The sequence below is a fragment of the Eucyclogobius newberryi genome, unplaced genomic scaffold (genome assembly GCF_026437365.1).
Source record: "Eucyclogobius newberryi isolate DKJ021-1_F unplaced genomic scaffold, fEucNew1.0.hap1 SCAF_1, whole genome shotgun sequence".
NCBI lineage: Eukaryota > Metazoa > Chordata > Actinopteri > Gobiiformes > Gobiidae > Eucyclogobius > Eucyclogobius newberryi.
This window is the reverse complement of record NW_027315723.1, coordinates 38,729,253-38,757,015: the sequence shown is the minus strand read 5'-3', so window position 1 is coordinate 38,757,015 and position 27,763 is coordinate 38,729,253. Positions and strand designations below refer to the sequence as shown.

The window sequence follows — 27,763 nt, the reverse complement described above, 5'->3', positions numbered from 1 at the left end:
TTCAATACAGAGGCCTTTCAGTTGAGCGAGCAATAACCAGAGGACTTCAAAGTTGTGACTTGGGCTTGAGTCAGACTTTTGTCACTATTCCAATGACTTTAGACTCGATAAAATGGACTAAGACTCAACTTGGACTTGTATTGGAGCCTGTGACGAGACAAATTGGTGCTTTCCCCTCAAAAGCCTGTGTGTTTTCTCTCTACAGTTAGTGCTTAATTTTACATGAACAAACTGGGACATGTCCTTCCCCTTCTCTATTTAAGACCTATAAGACAAATAAATCAAAAATAGACGTTGTTTTGGTAATTTGGTGTAGAAACTTGGACTTGGGCCTAAGACTTGCGAACACAATGACTTGGTCCCAGTCTTAGATGTTGTAGGTTTCTCTGGCCTCTTCTGCACTTGTCTGTCACAAATATGCACTGGACCCGCCCAAGTGCTCACAAATACGGTTCAGACATGGGAGCTTGGGCTGGTCCTCTTCAGATAAACCCGCCTGTCTGTGTGTGAGCGTGTGCATGAGCGGCTCCCAGGCTCCGTGGGAAAACTGCAGCCGAGAACACTCTGAGAGGCGGGGCAGAGTCGGGCAGAGCAGAGGCAACTTTCTGCCGACACTTTTCCAAGGACGCGCCGCTGACAGAACAAGGCGACTGCTTCAAGTTCAAGTTTTATATTCTGTTTTTTAGTTTTAGTTTTTTTTAATTTTTATTAGGAAATCCTTTATTTCCTCACTTCATTTATTAGGCTTAGGTTAGACATGTATTATGCACTTTTTAGGCCGTTTTAGTGCGCGCTCCCACTGAATTTGGCAAATATAAGCTGTTTGATGACCAGTAAAATAGCCTAAAGTCATATGGAAATTATATGACGATTTGAGATGCAAGGGAATATGTAGGCTTATTTGGATTATTTTTACCTGGAAAAGCCGCCATCACCGTCGCCCCCCCAGGATCGCCCCTGGGATCGCCACTGGGATCGCCCCGCCGGGATCGCCCCGTGATTGCCCCTGGGATCGCCCCGCCGTGCGTGCACCATGAAGCGACCTGGTGAAGACAGCAGGTCCGGTGACAGTGACACGGAGGAAAACATCGACGTGGGCTGTGAAAACATGTATTCAGGGTAAGAAAATACAGTCAAACTACATTAAATATCGATAATACTTTTGGGGGGGGGGGGTGTAGCTAATGTGCTGAAGGTAACGATCTTCAGTAAGTAATGAAGGCTAAAAAACTAAATGATCATATTAAACTATTGTAAACATGTCCCTGAGGGGGAAATATACACATTTAATAAAGTGAATAAAACAAGTTGCTTTTTCATGGGTTTCAGATTAGAATCATGATTATAGCGAATATTTTGAAGACTCATCTCAGTTTTGCCCATTCAAATGATCTGATATTTTGTTTTGATTTGTTAATTGTCATGGCAACGCTGCAAGATTTCCATCACTCTGAAACCCATGGATAGTGTGTTGAGTCACGTAGGTTATAATTACTCATTCATAACTTATAATTGGTGTGGCAGTCATGTATAGTTTAGCCTATTGTGCATTTGTTTAATTTAGCTTTTAATCCGTTTTTTAAATGTGTGTCTTTTCCCAGACATAGAAGAACTTCCTTCGTGAGATGCGCCTCTCCAACCACAACAACCCAAGTCATAGCCAGGAAGAAGCGCAGAGGGGTAAAAATAAAAAATGCCAATGAGTAATATTAACAGTAGTAGTGTTTGAATGTATGAATGATCTTAATCTGTTTATGTTTAGGTCATTGAAAAGAGGCGCAGGGACCGGATCAACAACAGTCTGTTGGAGTTGAGGAGACTGGTGCCCTCTGCCTTTGAGAAGCAGGTGAGTTGTGTGGAGGAATGCAATTATTAAGTGTTTTCTTTAATTGTAATTTATTCAACATTGTCACAACTATGTTCTCGCAAAATTACAAACTTATTATTATTATTATTAACCACTTCTTATCTCATGCAGCAATGCAAAAATAACTAAGATAAAAACACAATTGTCTTACAATTACAATTACAATAAAAGCACAACCATTTGACACAGCAACACCATGAGCTGTGGAGCACTGAGTGTGAGTGTGACTGTGCAGGGCTCGGCTAAACTGGAGAAGGCTGAGATCTTACAGATGACTGTGGACCATCTGAAGATGCTCCAGGCCACAGGAGGAAGAGGTGAGGCCTTTTTAACTCTGGACGGGAAGCTTGTGGTTTGTTGGTGCAATTAACACATTTTTTAAGGGATTTTATTATTATTATCATTATTATTATCATTATTATTATTATTATTATTATTATTACTATGATTAATATGTGTTATTGGTATGTAAATTAAAAGTATGTAAAATACTAAAATGATGAATTCAAGACAAAAGGAGAGCCTTCAGTGGGGGATAAAGTACATAAAGTCCCTTCATCTGTTTAAACTGTAGATACGGTCGAACATGATTACTCACATACACAAATCAAGCACTACAAAACACAAAGAACACTTCTAATTTATATCCAAGCCTTGGGCCAGTTTTCACATCAAAAGTGAAGCTAAACAGAAGCATTATTCATGTGTCAGAGCTGCATGATTTCACTTTCCCTCAAGGACGTCACAGTCTGTTTCTCATGGGGCCACAAGTCATCCCGTACTTCATGCCTGTCAGTTTACATCTGTAAGACAACACAACAACTGAATCTATAGGATGAGCTGTACATCAGAGTGGAGGTTCATAGCAAACCGCCAGGAGGGCATCAGACTTTGCTCTGGGCTGTTTGCTTTGATTTTGAGTGTTCGGGGAATAACGGCTGTGATGTAGCAGTGTTTGATGGGTTCAACAGAAGCCTTATGCTTATGTCAGCTCACCCCAGAGCACACAGACGTACAGGACATACTTTTATCATCGTTTGCATGTTAATAGTGAATTATTTAAGTCTAAATGACAGGCGGATTAACAAATGAGAGAAATGCGTGGTCCGTTTGTGTCTAAACAAACGTGTAGTGTTGTGATGTGTGGAAAGCATAATTCCATGCTTAAAAAGGGGACAGAAGTAACAGAGGACTGAGAAAGTATACAATGATTTCAGCAGAATCGACAAACGACGCACTAAACTGTAAATCTTGGGTAAAAGAAGTTATATACTTTGTTCTGAATGTTACTTGATGTCTTCCGCAGCGATACGTGACATAATTTAGCAGTTGTGGTTAATTTACTAAGTTTTGACCTAATGGTCCGATTCAAGATAAGATAAGATAATCCTTTATTGTCCACACATGGGGAAATTTCATTGTTGCAACGCAGGTAGATACAGAGGAAAAGAACAGATCACTTATAGGAAGTTTGAAGAACACTCTCAATAGAAGAACTCTTATAAACTATTTACTAAATTATTTTTTTATTTATTTATAGGAGATCTTCTACTGAAAGTGTTTTTCAGACTTCCTATAAGTGATCTGTTCTTCTGTATCTACCTCTGCATCTACCTGCGTTGCACCAATGAAATTTCCCCATGTGGGACAATAAAGGAATATCTTATCTTATCTTATCTTAAACAAAAACTCCTTTATAGACAAAACCTCCCATTTCCCAACAAGGGATGGAGAGAAAAAAATAAAGATAAAAATAAATAAATAAATAAAGACCCTCCTGCATTTGAACAGAATGTGGGCGGGACTGGCTGGTCAGTAAGTCCTCTCTCTGCCTCAGGTTTCTTCGATGCCCAGGTCCTGGCTCTGGACTTCCTGTCTCTGGGCTTTCGGGAGTGTGTGTCCGAGGTCTCCCGGTACATGAGCTCCGTGGAGGGACTGGACTGTACGGACCCTCTGCGCTCCAGGCTGCTGTCCCACTTGACCACCTGCGCCTCCCACCTGCACCTGTCCCCTCAGCATCACTATCCTCCGCCACACCCGTACCTGCACCCGCACTGGCCCCCCAACGCAGCGCTCAGACCTGCACTGTTTGGACTCAACACACTCCCGGTGCCCGCTGAGGGGGCGTGTGTCCGACTCGTCCCGCCTCATTGCCTCGCCTCGGTCCAGGCTCATTTCAGTCCCGCTGCTGCCTCCCCGGCGTCGTCCAGTGGTCCTCAGACGCCCCACAGCAGCAGTAAACCGTACCGGCCCTGGGGAACTGAAGTGGGGGCTTTCTGACACATGGAGACGACTGTGGGTGCATCGTGGAGTTAAAGGACACATGTCGTGCAAAAGGACTTTTTTGCCCTTTTAACCATGTTGTAACATAGTCTCCTCATCAATAACATGCCTGGAGTTTAGCTTCATTCACACTTGTTTGATGAATCTTGTTTGGTAAGTTATCCTCAGAAAACACTGCATTCTGAATTTCCCAGATTTGTGATGTCAAATGTAGAGTCCCAAAATGCGCCGTTTTTAGGTCTATAAAGAATATTTCTGCCTCAAATCACAACCATTACAATTGTGGCTGCATTTGTATGTCGGAGGTTAGCTAGCTTTTGTTTATCTCCCCTATGCAGTTCCCTCTGCGGCCAGTAGATGGAGCCCAAAGTCAGTTCCTGGCATGGGAAATGTCAGAGTGACATGAAGTAATTTTGTTTTTTTCTAAACAACGTTTCTTTTTTTCTTTTTTTTGTTTTAAATACATGGGATGCCAAAGTAAAGGTACTCAAGAGCATGTTTAAAGGCCAATAACTATACAAATAATGCATCATATTTGTTCTTATGGAACAAATACGTGCACAACAAACCCACTGCTTGCATTTTAAATACACATTTATTTTCCTGAATCTCTTCTGATATTTTAAGCGAAACATAAGCATCTAGTCTGATCTAGTTTGCTGTTTGAATGACTTGCTGCTAATTTCTAGTTGACATTGTGGATTTAATTTAAAAAGGATGAACTGTTAGTGGCTCATTGCATACCCATTTGTTAGGGACATCTAACAGTTTTCATTTAGTTTGAACAATGATGAGAAAAGAGACACATGTAAAGTACCTACAATAAACAACATGTTTTGTTGAAAAAGTTGTGGGATGAAGTTTAACAGACTCATTACTTTTAACACAAATTCACATTTGTTGCTTCTTGTGGTTTAATTTCCCTAAATAAAGTCTGCTGCAAAATGTAAAAAATCAATAATAATGACATAAATTACACATTTACAATACCTCTCTCATCTCTTCCCTGTAGCTTTTGAAGATGTTTATTTTATGTTTATATTTGAACTGTCTTAAGTTTGTAGAATGTTTTATTTCCTCACTTACATTATTCCATAATCTTACCCCACGACAGGAAATGCACAATCTTTTTCTCCTCCAGCGAAAATGATGTTTTTCCCTTAAGAGATACTTTCCTTTTTGTATATTAATCGGTAAAAGGTTAATACTTGCTCTGTTCTTGATTTGTGCCATTAATAATGTCACTATATCTGTAATTTTTAACAGCTTTGATTCAACAAACAACAGATGTGAATGTTCCCGATTTCCAAACTTATTTATGACTCATACGGCCTTTTTTTTGTTTTGTTATGAGTGGTTTTAGTGACGTACTGCAGTTATTTACCCAGATATCTGCGCAGTAGCTAAAATAAAGTAAGATTATAGTACATGTTTTGTTATATTTATAATGGATGTTTATCGATATCCCGCCCTACTTGTATTTAATGTGGTTTCCAAATATTCATCTATCAAATCACCTAAGAATTTGTTTTCACAAGCTTTTTGAATCAGAACTCAATAAATGACCGATTTAATTTGTTACAGTTACACAATAACTTATTTTTTTCAAGATTTAAAGCTAAATGATTCATGTCAAATCATTCTTTTCAATCTTACTCATTTCATGTTTAACTTCAACTAGAAAATCTTCTACAATTTCCCAAGAACAATTTTGCATAAATTAATTGAACGTATACGTACATTAATTTATGTGTACCAATTGACAGTAGGTTTCAATTTAATGCATTGTGTGTTTTTCCAAATAAAAGTACTTTCAGAATCAATGTTTTATTCTCTTTTACAGCCCTGAGCATTAAGTACAGTTACAGTTGGATTTGAGGATCACACAGATTTGAAGAGGATTAAGAATGTGTTATTAAATTGTTCATTCAGACAGTACTTCAGACATACTTTCAGAGTTCAAAATCTCAATCCAGTATCCATCTGGGTCCTGTATAAAGGCCAGGTTCTTCTTTTTACCTGAAACAGAGGAGGCAATAAACATTAAATACAAATTAAACTTAAATTAATTGTATCAGTTTCAGACATAGTTATATGATTTGCGTTTTAATCTTACATAGACATAGTACATAAATGCTTAGTGAGAGGCGCCCTCTTGTGGTCCAAATTAATCATTACTATTTATTCAGGAAACGTTTTAAACTAGATTCGTTTTTTTTTTTTTTTAATGAATCAACTTTTTGTGCATTTTTGAAAGATATTTACAACTTAGAAGACAATTAAACATGTTGTACCGGCACATGGTTTCTTCACAAATGTAACCCCTTGTTTCTCAAAGTAGGAGCAGGCTTCACCCAGATTAGGAACTGAGATACCAATGTGTCCTACAAACAGGACAATTATTCAAATAATCAATCACAATTGTTGATAATGCATCACGCCACAATACACGTTCATTATGGACAGAGCTTTAATAACAGGACGCCAGTTCAACAGGCAAAAAACTCACCAAATCCCAATGGTGCTTTGTTTCCATTGTGGAATGACAATGTATGATCTTTTTCTGAACCCCAGTTACTGAAAAACACACAGGACACACTGAAATCACCATCAAACTGTGTTATCCCACTGCATGTCACTGGTGAATAAAAGGTGCCACACTGCCACTTGCTGATGGTCTTTAATGTTAGACTGAGCAGCACTTTTCTATTTACAATGTGCTTATTATAGAGATTGAGGTAGTGATGTGCGCCTCTCTGTCTCTAGGGGGCAGTGTTGAGTTGTTTCATGTAGTCCCTACTGTGTGAGCTCGATGACCCCATGTCTGGAGAAGGTCCATGCTGTCCTTTCAGACATATTCTCTGGGATGTTGGCCTTATCCTCGTAGCCCACAAAATACAGAGTGAAGCGCATCTCGGGGAAGTCAATCTTCTGTAGGCACCTGCCATAGAAACAGTTGATATGGTGATCAGAATGGAATAAATGTAATCCTCATTGGTCCGCGAGGCACAATTGGCCCAGTTTTTACATGTTAGTTTTATCCCCAGTCTGCTTTTGTATTAAATAACAATATAGTTTTTACGCCAACTTTACGACGGTACGACAGGGGCCAACCAAGAAAAAAAAAAATGCACTGCACTACGAGAATAAAGTAATTAATTAAAGGTTGAATGGACAATTTTTTGGCCCAAATCTGAGTCTTATTTCCTCGTGGCGTGGACGGCCGATTAGTCCTGCCTCGTATCAATCATAAAACGCACCTACCGCTCACCTGCAGCCACCTGTGGCTCGTCCCACGTTTCCGCGTGTCTAAGCGGATGGATCTATCATAATATAGTTCCCTCAGTGTACGGGACAAAATGAAGATGGAGAAAGACAGTTCGAGCTGACGCAGAAATGGACGGAAATCTACGGGAGACGAGAGATGTGATGCGATCCGTCGCGCTAATAAACAAACGCACGTGTGTGTTGTATCAGTCCACAAGGGGGAGTGCGCATGCGCACTTCCGCCTGCGTTCTCAAAATCGCTGAAAAATCGTCCATTGCGCCATTAATGAGAAAAAAGACGTTAATTAAAGAGAAAAAAGTCGAAGTCAGAAAAAAGTCGTAAAATTAACTACAATAAACTCATTGAATAACGGAAAAAAGTCATTAAATAACGAGAAAAAAGTCATTAATTAATGAGAAAAAAACTCCTTAATTAATGAGAAAAAACTCCTTAATTAACGAGAAAAAAGTCGTAGTTTAGGGATTAACGAGAAAAAAGTCATTAATTAATGACTTTATTCTCGTTGTGCCCCGCATTTAAAAAATTTTTTGGTTGGCCCTTATATGACTTGGTTAGTTCAGACATGAAAGCTGTGTCTCCTGTAAAAGATACTCACGTCATTCCCAGGATCCCGGTGTAGAAGGCCAAAGACCGGGCAGGATCCTTGACCCTCAGCATGGTCTGCTGCACCATGTAGTCCTGCACAGAAGATCACACGTGTCATAAATGCCTGCACGTGAAAGACTGAAATGTGAAAAGCTGGAGAGAGTCTTCATTTGATCTTGTAGTGGCTGTAAATATCACATTCAAATATCATACAATTGCTGTTATTTTAACTCAACATTCTGAAAACAAGTCATATTTTCGTCACATTACAAAAAAGGGCAATTGTATACAAGATTACACACACATTTTCATTGAGAATGTTTGCAAAACTGTTTTTTTTTCTTCTTCAAAATGTTTCAAAGGAAGCTCATCTTAGTAACAAAACACATTAATAATCATATAGTTGTACCACAGTCCACCAGAGTAGAAACAACATAAGTGAGCTAAAAGCATCGACTGTAAACGCTTCATGTCCTCACATTTACATCTTTATTGTGGAGAAATAATAAAAACAAACAAAAACAACAAAGAAAAAACTCTATCTCTGTTCGGATATATATTTTATTATTATGTACAACCCTTGAAACATTTAAATAGGCTTAATTGTTATTTTGGGTGAAGCGTTCATCAAATCTTGACAAAACAAACAGCATTTCTTTCAATCTTCATATTTAGATGTTCAACAATAATTATATTTAGTAACGCCTTTTTAAAATGTCAAATACCCGTTTGTTTGAAGTCTGTCGATTTAACTTTGAACCTACAAGAATATTTAGTTTCCTGAAATAATAATCAATTTGATGTCATTATGTATTTGTTTCATGCATAGTAGACTAATTTCAATGCTCAGATTGTCTTCACTGAACACAGTAACTTTAGGCTACATGTATTTTGACAGAAATACTGAAATTGCTGAGTCAGATGTGGCGTTTACCATATGCTTTACTTTATGGAGCTGACAAAAACCTGATGGATTCAGTTTTCAACTCCAGCCCTAAAAATACTGAACCACTCAATATAATGTAACTGAAAATATGAGCTTGAATGAATGGGCGTGAATCTCCTGCTCACACAGACCAGCCCTGTGCAATGACTGTAACAACACTTTTCACATATTATGTCATAGGTGTGTGTAGTTTGCCCGTAGGCTACTTGAAGAATTGTGACATGTCAGGATTTGTTAACATGGCCTAAGTTAGTCATAAGTAATGATTAGCACATTTACAAACCTGTAGGGCTCACATGCTGAACAGTACCTCACGTGTCACTTATGTTGAGAGCTAAAGAATATGTTCAAACCTCAAACTCACAGTAAGAAAAGCACCCATAACAACACAGCAGACCAGGCTCCTATTGCCCGTGCGTTTGGAGCCCTCTGCTGGCAGAAACTAGAACCTCCACTCCGCATAGGCACAACTATTTCAAAACGTTGTACTGTAATAATATAATTTTGTTTTCAATAGTTTCCCACCGTTTTTTGCAGTGCTTCCCACATCACACTGTAAAAACGGAGTGGCACATTAGTCTAGGCATCTTTTACTTCCTGTGGTGGTAATAGTTAGGTTACAACGCATCAAAACAGTCAGTGCAGGTGCCTTTTCCCAGCCACTGAAGCAGCAACACTATGAACTCAACAATTAAAGGTTCATTAACACACACCCAAACAAAATTGAGCATCTACAACCTGATTTAAAGTATAAAAACCTGAGCCGGGTGCCTCAGCTGTACAAGAACACACATGCAAACAGGTTTTACAGGTAGCACTCCTCACCTGAGTCATGGGGTGACCCTCCTTGCAGGCGGCGTACGCCTCCTCATCGGTGAAACCCTGAGAAGACATCTTCCCCGCTCGCTCTCCTGCGCTTCACTACTTCACTACTTGTCTGAACAAAACCTTTAAGGAAGCACGCTTGCAGGTCACACTGAACTCCACCCACGCCTCAAAAGAGCAGTTGCCCAACCAGATGTTTGGGTTTGCACTGCAGTGAAGAACACCTCTGAAAGATGCAGGGCGAGTGAGGGAGTCAGTATTGTATTCAAAGTTACAAGAGTGTTAAACTTGGCGCTGGTCCATTCGCAGCAGCCAGTTGTCACACATGGGCTCTTGACAAGTGGAGATAAAAACAACTTGCAGTAGATTTTAGGAACACATTTTCTACATCTGAACATGACCACTTACATCTCAGGAAATCAAATCCAAAGCTAAGGTTTGAGGTATTAAAACGGCTAAAACATCTTTCTCAATGGTGTGAAAAAGGACAGTGGGTTTCTGGTCTGAAGTGACAAGTCGAGGCGCGTTCTTGAACATTTTCACTGCATTTTTCCCCCTCCATCTCCTGGGGCATTTCAAGAACACAAAATGATCATGAACAAAGCTATTCAAGAATTTTATTTAGATGAATGCTTTAAACTAAAAACAATGATAAAATAAGACACATTTTCTTATGTACAAATTGGGCTTGATCCATGTTTTAATTGGTTCACACTGACTCATAAACATAAGGTGTTGTTAGGCAAAAACACACTTCCCGTCTTCTCTTTGCACATCAACTTTAAAACAGACCTTTTATTTCTTTAAATAGTCCAGACATTAAAAAAGTAACTGCCGCTACACTTTTTAATAAAATATAATGTGTTATTATACTCCAACCAGATTTAAATTCAGAATAAAATGACAGACCAGCGAGGTGCAGGAAGAACACTTTCCAGTGATAATAAATATTAAAAAGGCCAATGGAGGCAAAGCAGCTCCGTGACAACACGCCCATAACACGGTTGTTTTCAGCTCGGGGCGGGCCATATATTGGCTTCAGTATCGGCCGATATTTCGTGTTTGCAAACGTTCGAAAAAAATCTGCCGATAATTTGTGATTTATTCTTTTCAGACTAATGTAGTATAAATGAAAATAAAATCGCAATTAGACTACAAATATTGCAGTATGTTTACACAATGAACGCAACAAATAATTGTTTACACATTTCACAGAGATCATTTCTGAAGCAGGTAAAAATGAAATCCTGCTAAGATGAACTGGCGTGGCGATGTCCGAAAGTACAAAGAGTCAATAGTGTGTAAAAGGTCATATCCGTTGGGCCGTCCTGCAGTTCTCCAGCAGACGCACCACCAGGCGGCTCTTGAGCGAGGGCAGTTTGCTTCTGTAGTTCTGCTCCAGCACCGACTGCAGCTTGTGCCTCAGGCCACTCAGGTCAGCGACAGAGCTGCAGTCTGGAACGTTCAGGAGCGTGTGGAAGAACTCCTGCCACAAGTCACTGTGAGGGTTCCTGCGAGGAGAACAGAGGGGTCATTCGACACATTCAGGGTAACCAGGGTAACCGGGGTAGTCATGAATCTGCGGCTCTCAACGCCTGTGATTGTGGGACCATTTTTTATTTGTAAAGTTACAGTTTTCACCATTGATTTACCATTAGTTTGTAATCAAAAGGCTATCATAGTGTACTTAGGAAGGGATTCAACCACATACAAGTATATATTCGTAGTTAAAGGTCGTGTATCTATAAGTACTGTATAAGTAAATTCAGCTATAAGAGAGATTATAGTATTGTCTTCATTTCTTTCTCACTTCAGCACCGTGGCAATCTTAGAGCTGTGAAGGGCAGACAAATCCTGCTCGAAAAAGTGGTGAATTGTGAAGAATTGTAACTGTCAGAATGCTTCTAAAACAAGCTATTATCAAATGACCTTTTTATAGAATAATGTTTTAACAAGTCATTTAACCCCATCCTCACATTTTATACAATATGTGCACCCTTCCTTCTACCAGTGAAGTCCCATAAACTGTATGAAAGTGTTTTGTATATTTACATATATTAAGGTTTTTTTTTGGTCTGTACATCGCTCCGACATAAAAGTCAACCTTCAGAAGAGTTTCAGTTTATAGATTCCCGATAATGACTGTGGAAATGTCCTAAACTAAAGACTGGATTCATATATCACCCTCTCACAGTAGTTGGGCTTCTTCTAGATTGCTTCATACTGCCCCCTACTGTTGAAGTTAAAACACTCCATTTTACAAATCCATGACCCACTGATATTGTATTTGTAGAAATAACTGCTCTCTTGTGCCTTACCGTCTAAATACACCGTTTGTTCTCCAGACTCCGCCATCGCTCACCACCTGCATGTAGGTCCCAAACAACATGCAGTAGACCGTGCCCGCGACGCCATAGTAGTCCGTCTGAAACAAACATGGCGGTAAGTCCTTCATGTCGACACTCGTGTCGCGTGTGGTTCATCAGACCTGATAGTTCCAGGGTTTGCCCGTCTGCATCTCCGTGCACTGGAAGCCTGAGGTCAGACACTTGGCGGTGAAAGCGGTGCCCTCTGGGAACAGCTTCATGTCGATGCTTTGGCCCAGGTCGATGAGAACCAGACCATGATCCAGGTTCTCCTCATCAAAGCCTCTGTTCTCCAGGAACCTGAGCCACGAGACAGGAAACATGTGAAAGATGTTTGAGTCGCGCTTTATAAGCCACAATCACCATAATCTCAATATATAAATAATACGTTAAATTAAAATAAAGCACTTTTCAAGCACCTTCAAGTTGTACTAGCAGTATAATATAATAAATAATATAATATATAATATAATATACATTTTTTCCAGTACTTTTATACTTGATTTGACTTGGAGACAGTAACAAACTTGCAAATGTATATTTAATCTGCAGTTTCTGATATTAACATTTTCTCCAAATATGCACTTTAAGAATATGATCACGCGGGGTAATTGTACACAATTAAAATCAGAAAGTGATATTGAAGATAATTGAATGCACGAAAATAGACCAAACGCTTGTAAATAATGCTTTTTGTGTGAGAGAGAATAAACTTTCTCTAATGAAAATGTGATTGAGAGTGCGATGTTACGGCCATGGTTACGGCACACATCCTTCTCTTTTATTGGATATTCCCCCATCACATTTGACACTGTGTCTCTCTGCGTATTGTGTCCATCACCCATATAAAAATATATTGAATGGCTGCGCATTTTGTTGATAAATTTATATTATATATGATAAAAAAAACAATAGATTTGTTGTGTGCACTTGAATTGTATTGGTCTATAACGCCATCTATGGGTTTCAAAATGATGAACAATTTGTTTACTAATAATTCAAAACACATCTTTTGAATGGTAAAAGTACTCAAATATTGGCATGAACAGGAGGTTTCACAATGGCCATTTAAGGATTCATTCGTTGCCTACCTCTTTCCGAGCAGAAAGTTGTCTGGTTTGACGTCAGCGTGGATTATGCCCGCACTGTGCAGCTGCTCCATCATGTGGAGGATGCACGTGCTGAAGTACAGGACCAGAGGCTGTGGCATCACTTTGTCCCCCATAGTACGATATATGTTCACAGCATTCTGGACAGAAGAGAAAGATAGTTTTACTACTAATAAAGATTTGGTAAGTAGAAAAAGTTGTAGTCATCTGGACACGGTTTTAGAAAAATAAGACGTTTCAGTTTTGATTCAAGTCTGAGAATTTAGCCTGAGAACTCTGATATTTATTTCAATTCAATTTATTTTTGTAACGCCCAAAATCACAACTGTAGTTGCCTCGAGGGGCAACAATGAAAAACAGATACAATGTTCATAGGGACTTGGCAATGTCCCAGAATCCCCTGTCCTTAAACCCTCCTTCTCAGCGAGGAAAAACATTAAAACCTGGAGGAGTTCCACAGTGAAGGAGAGATCAGACTCCCTCAGACGGACAGGTCGGACAAGTCTCACTGAGTAAGCCCTGCCCACTGGGCGGAGCCTCCTGAAAAAACCTGTCCTGTTTTTGTTTACACTGAGTTTAACCTGAAACCAATATTTGTTGTTTACCTTAACTGCCCTGTAATGGGCCATCTTATAGTTGCCTGGTTATAGCTCCCTCATGATGAGTATCTGGTTAGTATCAGACAGTCAACACAGAAGACGCGATAAATTACCTCTGACTCAGTGTAGGATAAGTATCCGAGTCCTCAGACTAGATCCACAGATTGAGAATGACTCATGGTTGAGAGTCCATTTGACTACAACTGAATCTTTTTCTACAATAGATCGCACCCAATTGTTTCAAAGACATGACATGTGGATGTTAATGACTTTGAAGCAACTTTTGTGCAAGACTGAAGACTCAAACAGAACAAAAACAAACACACATTGTATCTGATCGATATTAAAGTATGTAGCAGAGTTGTTGTTACCAGTAGCGTGCCGTAACTGTGCATCTCTCCAACGAGGACACTGCCATTTTTGAAAAGATGAGCCGAGTGAAAGCTGCTGTAAAAGTGACGCACAGACGGAGGCACACGAGTGTTCAACTGTGTGTTAATGTAAAACTCCCAGGGATTGGCCGGTTTCTGCACCTGCAAAGATGAAAACACATATTAAACATCTTTTTATTCATTACATCATGTATGTAATGTGTCTCAAGACCCACCTTCAGAACCATCTTGTCAGAGGTCATAGGGTCTGTGGCCTGGTAAACTTTAGCGAAAGCTCCTTGTCCAAGAACACCATCGACCAGCAAAGACGCATTACCTGTGAACACAACATATGAGTTACTACTGCCCCACAGTGGAAACTTGAACACATGACAGCCTGTTGTTCACTCCTGTGTCTCAGACAGCAGCAGGCTGCAGTAAAGCAAAGCATCAGTCATTTTAAGGGCTAATAAACTTAAATAGGGGTTTTAATGTGACGGATGAATAATTAATCTTGTTGTATAGATTTCAGTTGTACAAAAATACACCTTGGTTATTATTTATGACTAGGACTTATTTGTTCAATGCGTATTGAAGCTGAATTCCATTCTACAACAGTGTGTTTACAAATATTACCACTAAAACCCTTATTTGAAAGGTTATTGAACCCTTATTCGTTTACATCACTTTGATCCTTCTTCTTCAGCCGTTTTTGTAATAATTAGTAGTTATAACTATAACTTATATTCTCTAGCATAATCAACATTTTGAAATGTTGAGTTGTTATACATGTACTGTGCATTTTATTAAATGGGAAATCAGTATCAAGCCGTTATATTTAATACAGCCGAGTCAGTGTTACAAATATGGAATTCTGAACACTACTTACCTATAGTGAGAGTCATTTTGGGTGCAATGTCTGGGAGATTAAACGGCCATGTGACACAGTGACGGAGCGCGGTCAGAGGGGGGTCCATATCGGCCAACAGATGTGCAATGAGCTCATCGTTCCACGGATCAGACACCAGAGTCACCCCGGGGGCCGCTCGGTCAGTCCTGGGCATTCTGCTCTTCATGGACACATCTAATGGAGCCCTCACATCTTTGTCTGGGCTCATCATGTGACTGTCTGTGTTGCACTCCACTTGGGGACTCATCGGCACATCCTGGCTTACATGGGTCACTCGCAGTACCCCACGAGGTTGAGGGGAGAGGAAGGCATCCAGGTCCCTCTCCTCAGTCAGTATGGGGCTCTGGATAGTGAGCCAGTTGGGCCGCGGGGCGCTCTCTGGGCTCATGGGAACGTCTTGAGAAGAGGGAGGCTCAGGATCAGACAGAGCTTCTTCCATTTCTTCCAGAATGGTGAAGGGCTCGCTCTTAGGTTTGGGCTCAGGGCTGGTGTAGACTTCCCATTCAGGTCCAGTGCTTCTGTGGACAAATGTTGGTTTATGTGTTTAGATTTATTTTGTGGGTTAAAATTTTAGCGACGTCATTCTTTTTTCTGCCAAAAATACCCTTAAATCTGTTCGCTTATTACTAAAACTATGCACGTTTTAATATAGCCATTCCAAAACTTTGCTGTATCGCGCTCCCCATATCAATCTAATCGTGATCCTATCGTGAACTGCTTTTTTGTGAGATCGCCATAATGGTGGTTCACAAATGTTCAAGTTTAATGCAGTTCTAGGTTTAATAACACTTTTCCACACGCACACACGCCCTTTTCATGCTGAGTATGTGACAGGTTGATTTAAACAATTAAGTGCCAGTGTAAGTGTGAATTTTCTGAAGAACGATCCAGGGGACAACCTGCAGTACCTCCGAGCATCTCCAGGGGGCCCCAACTCTCTCTTAATCAATAATAACTATCTTAAAGGCATTGTTTTCAAACTCAAGAGCCCAAACCCAATGACAAGAAACTGCTTTTTTCTTACAAAGAACTGTTGGTAGACTGGCTCAATCTTCAGGAGGAATCGTGCATATGTGGATAGAAGTACGAGTATGACATTTAGTGGACTGTAAAGAGATATGGTGGATCGTTATAACACTGGACGAGTAAAACCAGCTGTAACTTTCATTTGATTGTTTTTATTTGAGCACCTTCCTGTTCCTTGGGCATACCCTGCATGTGTGTGGCCCAGCAGCTCTCACCTGTGAACAGGGGTGTTGCTGGGGCCGAGGGTCTGGTCTCTGAAGGACAGGACAGCGGGGGGAGGGGGCTGGACCATGGTGGTGCACGAGGTGGTCATAAGCTGGGTGATCATGGCCACGCCTTCTCCCACGATGGTTCCCTGTTGAGAACCGAGGGACGTAAGGTCGCTGAGGTTCTCCTCCAGTGGGCTCTGCTCAATGATGGGACTGAAGAAGGGACAGAGGAAAGACACAAGATCCATAGTTTACATGAGTTCTTACTTACAAAGTGGACAACACAGAAAACAAGTGAGGACAATGAATCCAGTCTCAAATAAACAAGAAGTTGTGGGGGAAAACTCATAAAAAATGACTGCTATACCACCAATAATAAAACTAATAATCTTTTCACACCAAGTAGACCCTAAGATCTAAAATGAGACTAAACCATGGCTGAATAATATTTAAACCATATTAAAAAAATACTTCTTGAAATAAAGGCCAAGATTTGAGTGCATTGTTTACACTGTTGACATTCAACAATATGCACATGGGATGCTGAAGACTTGTCCATTCACACCTTCCGGTTGTTTACATTCCACATTTCCAGTGTAAGCAAATAAAGCAGACCTTGATTAGAGCAGGCTCCTGTAAATCGGTAGTTGAAATAAGTTATAACGAAATTATAAATGTTTTTGGCGACTACGGTAGGTGGCCTAAATGTGGGGAAAAAACCCCTGAGCAGAATGTTTCCACCCATGGCCGGCACACTAGGGTGAACAATCAAATCAACCCCTTGCATGACAGGACAGTGCAGCGAGAAATGGGTTAAGACTGGGGAAGGACATCGCAGCAAAATGTCAAGAGCTGGACTCAAACTCGCAACACTTTGTCACTTTAAAAAGGGTAACTGACTTTATTATTGTAAATGAGTCAAATAATTTTGTATTATATCTTAAAAGCTGCATTTTGTGACAATATCAGGATTGTGTTTGTGGTGAAACAAAGCTGCTCTAAAGCTGTGCATGTGCCAAAAACGACTGCATGTGAATATTAGCCATGTGCTAAAAAGGTTTGTGAGAACCATAGATCAAAACAATACATCCTCCGGTCACAGTTTAAAAATGGGGAACTCAGCATTAGCACCATGGCACAAGTTAAAATAAAATGTACATTCCAAGTTTCCATGAAGAATAAATAGTATTAGATATTTATTCAAGACTAGAAAAAACAGCTGTGGACTCACCTGAGTTTCTTGGAGTAGCGCATCACAAAATCCTCCTCCGTCCCCTCACTAACTTCTAGAAGGTAAGAATAAAAAAATGAAATGCATTCGTTTCAAATATATTATTCTTAAGACTTTTTGAAATATTTGTGGACAGTACCTTGGTCTGGAAAGGAGGGGGTCTTGTGGGTGAACGGCGTGGACACAAAGCGGTGGGCCAACATGGCGAAGTCCGAGGTGCTGTTGGGACACGCTGCCAGAGAGTTCTGAGCGTGAAACCGAGCCCCCCACATGGTGTTCTCATCTCGGGTCAGGTCAGTAGGTGTGTCCTGTGGTGGAAAAATCACTGTTATACTACTAGTGTTACTCGTAGTTATACATTTTATATACTGCGTTGTTTTGCTACTGACGTTGGGTTTGAGTAATTCAGCCAGTGCTCGAGGTTTCACCTTCTCACTCACAGCAGGAGGCGCACTGCAAAGATAAAGATTACTCATTACATTGTATAGTGAATATACTTACAATCTATAAAGTACAATCAAATACTTTGTCTACCCACTACACACATGGTTCAACATTCTTTCGTTGGTCCACTTTAAAACAATCATTTGTTTTTCTGCTTTGGAGACAAACGTATGTGGTCATGTCATGTTATGTCTGTGTAGTAAAGCTTTACAATTAAAAAAATCAAGTTGCTTCGACCCCTCGTGCAGCTCCCAATTGTAAACCATGGTTAATACATAGATATTTTTACATATATTGGCAATCGACTGTACCTGTCGTTTTCCTTATTCTCCGCCTCTTCCGCGTTGTCCATGAAGATGGTAAATGGGGCTGAAGCGTCTGGTTGAACACTGGGCCCTTTCACACCAGAAAGATTAAAAAATATAATATAACTGTACATAGTGATTTTTCTAGTCTCATAATAAAGAATCTGAGCATACCGGTACGTTTTCTTGTGTATATTATATCAAAGTTCTCAGAAGCGTTGGGGAACGTGTCCTCCAGAAGTGTAGGTGCCTGGAACATATCCATGATCACACCTAAAAAGACAAATGTACTTAATGTAAGATCCTTCAAGTCTTTAGCTCAATTTTTTAATGGATATTTTTTTCCAGGTTAAAATGTAAAGTAGAAACTTAAGTATTTAAAACGTTTTGTCAAACTTAAATAGTGCATATGGCAGGTAAGAGCACACATTTCACTAAAACAAAGAGAAAAGTATATTTAAGACTATATTTAAAGGTTTTGCCAGTTTTTACCCAGTTAAACAAAGTTGATGAAGTTTGTTACTTTCCAGTTGAACACGAGCAGAACACGTGACAAAGGTAGAGGGGTAGAGGAAATTTCAAATGTTACCTAGAAACCACATTGTAAACAGGGGCCAAAATCTAAATAACATCATTGCAGTTATAATTTGACCACATTTATTCTGTAAAATGATTGTTCAAACTGCCATAAAAATTTGTGAAAATTGTCTCTGCGTTTAATGGATTGAGGCTTATCAATGACAGAGGGATTCTGTTTCAGAATTCAGCTCTACTTCCTGTCATTTTCAACTGTCACTTGACTGATGTAAAACTATGATAAATATTTACCATGGAGAATATCCCACTAAACAAACTAATAATTAGACAAACCTGAAAACCTGCCCTTATCTGTGTCGCGCTCACCCAGTGCTTCTCTGGTGTTGACAGTAGGTGAAGGAAGCACCCGAGAAGGCGTGGCCTGAATGTAGCTTAGAGAATTATTAGGAGTGATACGGGACAGGTTTGCAGTTCCTCCCTGGGACACTGACACATAAGAGAAAAGAAAGAGTGTATTTAAAAGTGTCCAGCAGTCAATGAAAAGCTTTGTGTGTGAGACTTGTATGTACCGTTTGCCTCCTGCTCAAGCTCAACGGGCTCCTCACTGGATAAAGATTATAAAGAGAATTTATTTATACAATTAGTAACACTTTAGCCTCTAGTCGGCTCCATTTCAGATTTTAGAAAATGTGTTTACACAACTGTCTATTGTCCTTTTAGTTTGAGACCAGATACACATAAAACAGTGGCATTCACTCACCGGTGATTGTTGTCATTTTCTGGATCCGAGACCAGTTGTGGTAAATGTGTAAGATGGGACATGACAGCCTCTGGAACAGGTGCATGATGGGACATGACAGCCTCTGGAACAGGTGCGTGACGGGACATGACAGCCTCTGGAACAAGTGCATGATGGGACACACTGGCCTCTGGAACAGGCGCATGATGGGACACACTGGCCTCTGGAACAGGCGCATGATGGGACATGACGGCCTCTGGTACAGGTGCATGATGGGACATGAAGACCTCTGGTACAGGTGCATGATGGGACATGAAGACCTCTGGAACAGGTGCATGATGGGACATGGCGGCTGCTGGAGCTGGTACTTGCTGGGATACGCTTGTAACTGGTGCATGCAGGGATACGCTTGTAACTGGTGCATGGCGGGATTGTTCATAAGCTGAAGCAATGGTGTCCATCTGAGAATTGGGCCCAGAGCTTGTGGTGATGTTGCAGACTGGCTCAGAGTGGAGCCTAAAGCCCAGAGACTTCCGACTGCTGTGGCAGGCAGAGGGCTGTGGGTGCTCTGAAGGGCGATGGCAGCTTGTGTCTTGACTCAGGCTTGTGGTTTGGTCTGAATCCTGAAAATTTTAGGGTTTAAGCAACTACATTCAGATATGTGTACAAGGGTATTCTGCGTCTGAACTATGTGGTTGCACTTGTCTGGACTGGAAAATACCTCCAAGTTCCAACCCAAAAAGAAAAAGAGGAACCAATGATTAGGCTATTGCGGTGTCAAAGTAACACTGGAGCATCTAGACTTTCTCATCGCATTGTGCATATTTACATGCAAACTCATAGCATGTTAAGTCATTATTAAATTAGATCCAGCATTTTGTTAAAATGTACCGGATTTGGTCTCAGATGTTGGGTAGCAATTTTAGTTTTTCTACATGGAGAATCAAATACATGTTTGCCTCAGTGTTTTTTGGTACTCGCAGACATGTTTCTTTCTTTTCCATCCCGAAGGTTCTAATAGACAGGAAAGTTGTAGTATGAAATGGGGAGAAAGAGAGAAAACTTTGGCCAAAGGTCGAGGGTTGGAATTGAACCCACACTGCCGCAGATCTAATAACCACACATGTGCAACACCCTTAACCACTACACCACTGGCAAGCAATGAAGCCTACTTACTTCCAAGCCAATGTACATTTTAATCTTCATCCACTTATGTTTTTCATCCCGACTTTTCTCTCCTTCAAACACTGTAACAAGTAGAGTAATTTTATTAATAACATATTATAAATCCACATATAAACCGAATTGATGTGACACATACCTGTTGTCTCTTGCCTTTCAGCTTCCTGCACCTGCTGCCGTTGCTCCTGGAGTTTCTGGAAATACCTCTGGGCCCGGACCTCCTCAAAGCACAGCTCAGACCCCTCACACTGCAGAGCCTTCTTGTCATAGGCTGCTACAGTGTTTTCATTGGAGCTTGGGGGAATTTTCCCGGAGTATTCAGAACGGGAAACCCTGTTCAATAGAAGTTATTTCATAACTCTGGTACACAACAACAAGAACATGACACAATATGAAACATTTCTATAAGAACACTCATCAACATCAGCCGTTTCCAGTGAATTATCTGTTACACTGCACAACTCAAACAATAATCGTTTCCAAGCGCTCGGTTCACCAGTGTCCCCCTTGGACGACTTTTTGTAGATTCTAACGAGACAACTTAATGCTGGCCCACAATATGCTGGCCCACAATACACATTTTGTTTTCAGTGAAAAGGTCAAGTGACAGCTTACATGGTGACACATTTACGTTCTGCTGGATTGGCAGGTTGACAATCTACTGCTGCAGACTCCTGTAGAAAAACAGAATTAAGACCCACACTTCTGATTCTGACTAATGTCTCCCTCAGCAACATTCAAAGACACAAACCTTGTTTTGACCGGCCGGCTCCCTCTGAGTTGACATTATATTGGCTGAATGGCAGATTTGTAAAGGGTTTCTACTTCCTGTTGCACAAAATCATATATATTTATTTAAAAAAAGGATTGGTACATACTAAAATAAATTCTATACATTAGCAAATGTTAATGTATTAACAATACAATAACAATTATTTGTTACAGTAAATAAATTAATCAATTTAAAAACATTTTATACATACTGTTGGAAGGGACCTTAGTGGTCAATGACCAAGTACGAATCAATACATACCTGACACGTCTACATGACACTTTGCTCTTGATTGAAACTGCCTACAGATAAAATGGATAAAATATTACATAACATATTTTCTTTATTAATTAACTATCACACACACGCACAAAAACGTTATAATAACACAATCAAAAAATTAAAGGGCTAGAAACAGTTGACAAAGGTAAAAGTTACTGTTTATAGCGGTTCATAATAACAGAATGCAATCTAATACATTTAGGCAGTAATAATCTACCTGTGTTCGCAGAGCAGCGATTCAGCCGGCTGTGCCTGGTTCTCTAGGGCCTTCTGGAAAATTACCTCGGCCTGGTCGTTCAAGCCAATCTTCTCCAAATGTTGTGCCCAGGACACATACAGAGCGGAGCTATGTTTACCAACGCCTTTACTGAAGATGTGACTGTACAGTGCAATAGGGTCATGGTAAGAGCTCGCCTGGAAAACAGCAGGATAAGGAATTGTTATCACATTTATAATTAAATCACAAAAGCACCATTATATTTACCATGATTATTTTACTTACAGCAATTGAATTGCAAGTGGAATTTTATGTTAGTATTACATACACACAGATGTATCTATATTTACAACCACTGCTACTTTGCATAATAGAAATCAATAGAAATCTTCTTGTTTACTTTACTTACACACTTGATGCAGTAGTTGACATATCGTTCATCATCGGCATATTTATCCACAGTGAGAAACGTCTCAACCAAACGATTAAACACAGGCGATAGCTGACTGGAGCTGTTTGGTGGTAAATTATGTTCCAAGAGCTCAACAAACCTACAAGATAGAAAACAATATTCTTGATAGTGGCTGATGAACCTTATACATACAATAAATGCAGCAGTGATCAAAAGGCAGAAAAGGTTGACCGCTCCCTGCAATAGACTTGGACAAACCTTATGCACAAGGACACAGTAGCTCACACGCTACAAAAATAAATAGTAAAAGCATTTCAAAATAATAAAAGCAACACTACAGAAGAAAAACGTTCCAAAGGTAGTCTGGACAATGTTCTAAAATTACAGACGGTTCAACTTCCATCTAAAAGTAATTTCAGGATGAAAGTTGAAGTCTTGATTTTTTAAACATTGTCCAGACTAGCTTTTTTCTACCATGGGTCCCTTGTGGATGAATGAGGGATTACAGCACAGCAATTAGGGCTGGATATTGCCTAGTACCTCACGATACAATACGTATCCCGATACAGCAAACTTGATACGATACATGTACCAATTCACAATATCCCTTAAAACTGGTGTTAAAAGTTTTCAAAAATTATGTTTTGATTAAGTAGTATAACAAAACGCATTAGAATCTCATGTTCACACAATCAGAAAGAATACAACTGTCCTAAGATGAAGTCACATGTTCAGCTACTCAGACTCGGCCTTGTTTCAGCAGTCTGTAGGTTCAAAAGTGTAACTCTACTATTTCTAATGACTTTATGTTGTTTTTAGCGTATCGAGATACGCATTTCTGTATCGATACACGTATTGCAAGGAGTCCATCACGATATATCACAATATCGACATATTGAGCACAACCCTAAAAGCAACAGTATGTAACTTTCTTGAGGGAGCATGATTCCATGAAAATAGCAAATGAAAGCCATATTTCAGAACATTCTCCATGGAGACAGACAAGTTGTATGCCATACTGTGTAATATAGCCAAAGTAAGGTACAACAAAACAGGAGGAGGCTCCTCCAGTCCAAGTACGAGTCAGGTTTGTGGAGACATGTTTTTCTACTCCGTTGAGCGATAAAAAAAACACATGCGGTTGTAGACAGAACTTGCCATACCGATTTAGCCACTATTTTCAGTCTTGCAGCAAATAGTTTACCAAACGTGTTGGCCCAGCGGTTAGAGACGCGGACTCGCATGTGGGAAGTTTTGAGTTGGACTCGCGCTTTTGGCAGTTAATTTTTTTTCGGGTTTAAACGTTAGGGTTAGGGTTAAGGTTAAGGTTAGGTTAGGTTTAGGGTTAGTTCTGGGCTCCAGAATCGGGATGACAGGTTCTGTCTACAACTCCATGTTAAAAAAACAACCAAAATGGAAGAAAAAACACATTATTTTGGTATATTTTTGAGCGAAAAAGTTATGTACAGCATAAAGTAGTAGCAAATATAGCAAAGACGTAAGGCACAAATGTACAGATTTCTATATGTACAAGAGGAATTAAATAAATACATGTAGACAATAAAAAAGATTTTCGCTCAGAGCTTTTATTGTCTTAAAATTACAAACTTCTCTTCGTGTGAATAGTGTGGAATTGCAGAATGTTTAACTTGTAGATACCGCCTAGCTAAAGCAAGAAGTTATTGTGCGTATTGTGTGTGTGTCTTTTCAGGGTAATGACAGACCAAGGTTTTATATTTATTCATTTAGCTGCAAGAGTGTCATCTTACTTGTCCCACTGCTCCAGAGGATCATCTCCCACGTACGCACTCATACAGCTCTCAAAACGCCTAAAAACATACAAATACACCATGAAAACGAGCCAAAAGCATGTCAGGCAATGAATCACTTCTTGTTTGTTGCCGATGCTAACCGTTGCTAATGCTAAACGCTAACACAGAAGTGATTGTGGACATGATTATGGATTATTAACATACTGTAATTGTGCCACGACATCCATCTTCTTATGACAAAAACAAAACGATTCAACAAAAAGGTGCCGTGTGGATAAATACGACAATATAAGTCTAAATGGCGCAACTTTGCTTCATAACTCTAAAAGAGGCGTCGTTGGTGCCATAGATCCATGGTTGGTGCGGATAATTCAAATGTTCTTCTTTGCGTGATGTCAATGGAGGACTCCAGGAGCGGAAGTATTTGTCGCCCCCTACAGTTTCGGAGTGTATAACTTAATGCGCCAATACGCCACAGACTACGTTGAGACTGTTGGTTTGTATGGTGGTGAAGGGCTGCAAGATTAATCGTAATCGAATCGAAATTTTGCCGGGTTGCTAACCATGTATTTTAGATGTGTGCAAACTTGATTCTTTATTGCTTTGGCACATTTACAAAGTAGGCCTATACTTTAAAATATGTATCCTAGTAAACATAAATGACCAATCTAATTACAATTGCAGTACTTGTCAGAAAAAAATGCACACAGCCTTTTCCCATATTGTGCAGCCCCACTGATTCCCTCTTCTTGTACACTGGTTTGTGTACATTTTTATAAGAGGATAGTCCATTTCTTCTCTTTTCACTTGGTTCTTCACAACAGCACCAAAGTCAAGCTTCTTGGAAGATCATACTGGTGGACAAAAGGGAGACAAAGAAGACAATAGAGTGATGACTTGGCCTGACAAAGGAGTCTGGAGGCTGCCTCCCCAAAATAACAACCAGGTACCACTCACCGTAAAATAGCTATTGTAATAATTACAAGCGCCAAAACATTTTAATCCTAATCTTAGTCTTTTAGACTTTAGTCTTGCTATTTAATCATTTTTTAGAAGAAACACATTTTAATTCACCAAGTAAAAATATAGGTTAACAACACTTTTTTTTTAAAAATCTCATCAGTTCATTACAACATTATTACACTGCTGTCCAGGAGGAAGTGTTCTGTTACACACATTGGCCTACATTGTGTCCTCCATGGCAGAGGACTTTATCTAGGAAACTGCCACTGGAGCCACGGGTTGAAAGAGCACACAGCAATCTCAAACCATTATCACATCAGATGCCTAATATTTGTAGTGAAAAGTAATGTGGAGTAATGTTCCACACTATGACATTGAACTATATCATGCATTATACTGTTTCAAGGTTTTTAAACATTAAAAACACACGTTATTAAATTAATTGTATATTTAATGTCAAACTGTAAAGTATTCAAGGCTAAACAATATCATCTCTATGGAGAAAAGCAGGTGACATCCCCCACCAGAAAGTTACATCTTTGATAATTGAATTATAATTATGGTTTCTGATGTAAGCTTGGGTGTTGACTTGTGAAAGAGATGCCAACAGCCCTGGGTCAGAGCCTGTTTACAGCAGGAATGGGGTCTCCAAATATCCTTTTTAGGGGATTCTTTTGAAGTTTAATCATTTAATCACTCAGTTATTTGGTGGGACATAAATGGTTTGCTATTGTTTTCAGAATATACGTAATTGTAACATGAAATTATTAAATTTAGGCCTGACCAAAGATTAAAAAGCTCTTTAACTATCTTGCATCAGGTATAATATGATGGTGCTTTGCCCTTACCACTTTCTCACACAGGGGCAGGATCCAATATCCCTGTATTAAATTTGGTAAGAAAATCATAATTAGAAGTAGTTGTTGAACAGGACTTATTACGAAACATTATGTTGCAATGACTGAAGGCGTTTAGAATGAAGTGAAGCCTAACCCTACAATCTACTCGTATTTAGATCAAGGATTGCACAATATTTTCCCTCAGTCCAATAGTAAATAGTCAATAGTGACTGTTTATAACATATTAGTGAGGGTCCATTTATTATTTATAATATTTTGCTGTCTTCTGAAAGCCATATGTGCTTATTTGGACATGGGACCAGTGTGAAAAGGACTGCCCTTCAGCGTTCCTGGATGGTCAGACTGGACCATGTATGTAAATGATGGACAACAGTGGAGCTGCTCTGGAGACAATTGCTCCTGCAGCTGCCGTGGTGTCTGTGTATTCAGGGGCGCAGCTGTGCCGGGCCAGACGTGTGCATCCCTCATCTCCTTATATGGAGAAAAGTGCCTCAAAATCTACAACCCATCCAGGAGCGATCTGCCACTTCCTGATAAAGAGGTGCTGTAACTGATAAAGCACTGCCAAAAAGTGATCCAAGACGCTCATTGACGAAGCACAGCCGGGAGTTCCACCAAAAAAAGACGAGAGTGAAGTTCCTATCTCACTGTAAAAAGTCAGTCTCCCACAAAAAAAAAACATCATTCTCATTCCTGCAGCACTTACATTGATTCCAGACATAAGTTTACAAAATGACAAATAAATAAATAAAAAAATGCAGAAAATTAAAAAAAGAAATGCAGAATTAAACATTGAAGTTGGTATCTATAATGAATGATGTATTAAATAATATAGAAAATATCTGTCTAGTCTGTAAAATTGTTGTTGTTATGATTTTTGTTTCAGGCAAGTGGGTCGACGTCACTGTTATTTTCACAGCTCCAAACGCACCAAGAGGAGCCGTGCGACGGTGGTGCATTTTTATGACTCTGGCAGCTCGTCACAGCCCCTCATAGAGACTGCAGTGTGAGTGAGACAGAGGTGACTAATAAGGAGTCTTCAGTGTGGAGCCTCGAGCCTCCAGCACCTGTCACTCTGCACTTCCCTAAAAGGACACACGACAGCCAATCAGAGCGCGTACGACAGGCAGTCCCAGGAAATAGTGCACCCCGCTGGAGGTCTGGACACGCCCTGCTCTCTCCACTGTCACATCTCAGCTGTCTGGTATGTTATTGCAGCCCCCACGGTCGCCTCACACATACACTGGGGTGGGATATAAGGGAGTAAACATACTTTGCCACTACTGTAGACCCTTAAAAAATACATTCTGAATTCTTCCCTTGAAAAATACATTCTGAATTCTAAATGAAGTGGAACATAACGTGGTAACATGCCATTAGATCTGATGTCAGTCAAATGTGTTATGGTTTACTTCATTTTGCCTTCAGTCACCTCCGTTACAGAATTGCAAACATTCTGATGACACATTGGGCTATAATACATACTTCATTTGTAGCTCAGTGTCAGTTGGTAAGTGTTGGATCACACATATCCCCAGTGCCCTGCTTTCAGTGTAGTCTAATTACCACATCCTCAGAGACAACGAGGGTATTGAGACTGCTAAATCTGTACACATAATGATATGAAGCTGAAGACAGTTAGTTATGGCCACTATAAATCAA

General features: G+C 39.9%; 3 protein-coding genes across 3 annotated transcripts; 1 reads left to right on the top strand and 2 right to left on the bottom strand.

Moving 5' to 3' along the window:
- The first annotated feature begins 1,021 nt into the window (after positions 1 to 1,021).
- hey2 (hes-related family bHLH transcription factor with YRPW motif 2) lies at positions 1,022 to 4,245 on the top strand. Its single transcript, XM_072451767.1, has 5 exons — positions 1,022 to 1,119; positions 1,602 to 1,680; positions 1,763 to 1,846; positions 2,103 to 2,184; positions 3,705 to 4,245. The coding sequence occupies exons 1-5, from the start codon at positions 1,034 to 1,036 to the stop codon at positions 4,145 to 4,147; spliced, it is 774 nt and encodes a 257-aa protein (XP_072307868.1). The 5' UTR covers positions 1,022 to 1,033; the 3' UTR covers positions 4,148 to 4,245.
- Positions 4,246 to 5,981: 1,736 nt separating this feature from the next.
- LOC140365366 (lactoylglutathione lyase-like) lies at positions 5,982 to 9,921 on the bottom strand. Its single transcript, XM_072451755.1, has 6 exons — positions 9,796 to 9,921; positions 8,035 to 8,117; positions 6,951 to 7,091; positions 6,660 to 6,727; positions 6,445 to 6,534; positions 5,982 to 6,169 (listed from the first exon to the last, which is right to left on the bottom strand). Exons 1-6 carry the CDS (start codon positions 9,862 to 9,864, stop codon positions 6,075 to 6,077), a joined length of 546 nt encoding a protein of 181 aa, XP_072307856.1. The 5' UTR covers positions 9,865 to 9,921; the 3' UTR covers positions 5,982 to 6,074.
- Positions 9,922 to 10,796: 875 nt separating this feature from the next.
- Positions 10,797 to 24,603, bottom strand: bub1 (BUB1 mitotic checkpoint serine/threonine kinase). Its single transcript, XM_072445831.1, has 26 exons — positions 24,483 to 24,603; positions 24,276 to 24,335; positions 22,504 to 22,645; positions 22,095 to 22,291; positions 21,857 to 21,897; positions 21,575 to 21,651; positions 21,439 to 21,497; positions 20,963 to 21,156; positions 20,818 to 20,888; positions 20,627 to 20,632; positions 19,663 to 20,264; positions 19,472 to 19,506; positions 19,269 to 19,388; positions 18,546 to 18,638; positions 18,372 to 18,456; positions 18,006 to 18,069; positions 17,756 to 17,924; positions 17,617 to 17,671; positions 16,392 to 16,598; positions 15,130 to 15,668; positions 14,477 to 14,577; positions 14,241 to 14,402; positions 13,253 to 13,410; positions 12,284 to 12,461; positions 12,114 to 12,220; positions 10,797 to 11,306 (listed from the first exon to the last, which is right to left on the bottom strand). Exons 1-26 carry the CDS (start codon positions 24,503 to 24,505, stop codon positions 11,105 to 11,107), a joined length of 3,747 nt encoding a protein of 1,248 aa, XP_072301932.1. The 5' UTR covers positions 24,506 to 24,603; the 3' UTR covers positions 10,797 to 11,104.
- Between the last annotated feature and the right edge of the window lie 3,160 nt (positions 24,604 to 27,763).

Excerpts from the sequence above, each read along its gene's own strand:
- hey2 (XM_072451767.1), top strand. The coding sequence starts at position 1,034 with ATGAAGCGACCTGGTGAAGACAGCAGGTCCGGTGACAGTGACACGGAG. Across the intron at positions 1,847-2,102 it reads CCTCTGCCTTTGAGAAGCAG|GGCTCGGCTAAACTGGAGAA; the intron begins GTGAGTTGTGTG and ends GTGACTGTGCAG. Across the intron at positions 2,185-3,704 it reads CCAGGCCACAGGAGGAAGAG|GTTTCTTCGATGCCCAGGTC; the intron begins GTGAGGCCTTTT and ends TCTCTGCCTCAG.
- LOC140365366 (XM_072451755.1), bottom strand. The coding sequence starts at position 9,864 with ATGTCTTCTCAGGGTTTCACCGATGAGGAGGCGTACGCCGCCTGCAAG. Across the intron at positions 8,118-9,795 it reads AGGGTCACCCCATGACTCAG|GACTACATGGTGCAGCAGAC; the intron begins GTGAGGAGTGCT and ends TCTTCTGTGCAG. Across the intron at positions 6,535-6,659 it reads CAAAGCACCATTGGGATTTG|GACACATTGGTATCTCAGTT; the intron begins GTGAGTTTTTTG and ends TCCTGTTTGTAG.
- bub1 (XM_072445831.1), bottom strand. The coding sequence starts at position 24,505 with ATGGATGTCGTGGCACAATTACA. Across the intron at positions 22,646-24,275 it reads CCTCTGGAGCAGTGGGACAA|GTTTGTTGAGCTCTTGGAAC; the intron begins GTAAGATGACAC and ends TCTATCTTGTAG. Across the intron at positions 13,411-14,240 it reads ACAGTTACGGCACGCTACTG|AATGCTGTGAACATATATCG; the intron begins GTAACAACAACT and ends TCTTCTGTCCAG.